We start from the raw sequence: 1,641 nt of genomic DNA on the forward strand, positions 1-1,641 counted from the left end.
ATATCGGATTCCCGGATCAAAGGTATAAACCCCCTCCAATTTTCGTGTATAGCATGCGTATATATATATAGAAGTCACCTATCCAGGATTACAGAACGTTTGATTGCAAGTCGGAACAAAAATACATAAATTTATACTAGAAATTGTCTTTACATCAGTATTGAGCAACAATGTTGGCGTTCCTCAAACAAGTAATGGAAGAAAGACAGGCTATATATCCTTCAACTCGGTAACGCATATAAGTAATTTAGTTAGATAAATGTCCATATAATAATTTTTAACCATTAATTCTCATTGTTTATACAGAAACGGTACCGGCCGAATCCACTACAAGTATGAATATTAGTAAGAAATTTTTGTGGATATTTTACAATTGTCGTTTGAAATAAAGTACATGGATGGAAACATTATAAACTTGTTAAGAAGAGGAACAAAATAAAAGTGTTACAGGAGAGGATGAATGTGTTGTATCATAATGTAGTCGATGTTTTAACGGACCTAAATCTTGATGATCGTGTTGCTTTATCAACAGCTCATTACAACATGGGTTTAGAATATGTTACTTCCACAGATACTAACGATTTAAATACTGCTGTAGAATATTTTGCAAGAAGTTTGGTACTGTTAGGGGACAAACTGTTAAACCGTAAAACTATATTGCCCATAATAGGTGTACTTAACGGATTATATTTTGCAAAGAAGAAAGAGAAAGATGCTTTTAAATATGTGGATCTAGCATTAGGATGTTATGTGCTATACATGGAAAATTATTCTGATCCCATCCACATACCAAGTCTTGTTGATGTTAAAGAAGAAGAATCGAATCCTAGGATTATCTTGAACACTTTGCATCACACAACTTTGCAGGAATTAGGACGTTTATATCTTAAAAGGTGCAAAGATAAGTACAAATTTGTAACGTACATGCATAACACATTAAATATCCGACTGACAGACATGTCATCTAACAAAACAAAATTCGATGAAAAATGTCTTAATATGACTTTAACCTTATTTGATCTGTCTAGAAACTTCCTAGCAAACGATTTGTTTCCTAAAGCTAAAAGTCACATTGCTATTGGAGATTATGTAATACACAGATTTGATGAAGATATTAGATCGGAAGAGAAAGAAAGCACCTCTTGATTCGAATAAAAGTTATAATAATGCCTTAGCCGTTAGTGCTATTATAGATGTTGGGGTTTCTATGGAGTTTCTCACAGAATAAAGAAAAACCTTCTGAGATGCAAAAAAAATATTAAAATTAGAAATAGAATCTGAGGATTCAGATTTAATGTTTTCTGATTTACTAAAAAAAGAATTGGCATATATAACAACCAAAATTGCAAAAATATGTATATTAAATTTTGATGGATGCCAAAACAGTTTTCGTAAAAACTCTGAAATTATTTGAAAAAGCGAGAGAATATTTTACTGTAGATACTGACATTGACAGTTACATTGAGATAACAATTAACATTGCCGATACATACAAATATTTTGCAGGTTTTGAAGAACAAAGAGATAAACAAATAAAATTACACAAACGGCGAATAAAGTGTTTACGGTTGTAAGAATTTTCGCACAACAGTTGAGAATTATACAGAATTACGAATCTACAAACGCATTTGGTACGAAATG

At 31.5% G+C, this 1,641-nt stretch overlaps 1 protein-coding gene across 1 annotated transcript; it reads left to right on the forward strand.

Annotated features, from left to right (window-relative positions):
• Positions 1-456: 456 nt before the first annotated feature.
• On the forward strand, positions 457-1,146 carry LOC112457886. The gene has a single exon (XM_025021185.1). It carries the CDS (start codon positions 457-459, stop codon positions 1,144-1,146), a length of 690 nt encoding a protein of 229 aa, XP_024876953.1.
• The last annotated feature ends 495 nt before the right edge of the window (positions 1,147-1,641 follow it).

The sequence above is a fragment of the Temnothorax curvispinosus genome, unplaced genomic scaffold (assembly GCF_003070985.1).
Source record: "Temnothorax curvispinosus isolate PA1 unplaced genomic scaffold, ASM307098v1 QBEX01008400.1, whole genome shotgun sequence".
In the NCBI taxonomy this organism is placed as follows: domain Eukaryota; kingdom Metazoa; phylum Arthropoda; class Insecta; order Hymenoptera; family Formicidae; genus Temnothorax; species Temnothorax curvispinosus.

Bases quoted from the DNA above. Each gene is read 5' to 3' on its own strand.
- LOC112457886 (XM_025021185.1), top strand. From the start codon at position 457: ATGAATGTGTTGTATCATAATGTAGTCGATGTTTTAACGGACCTAAAT.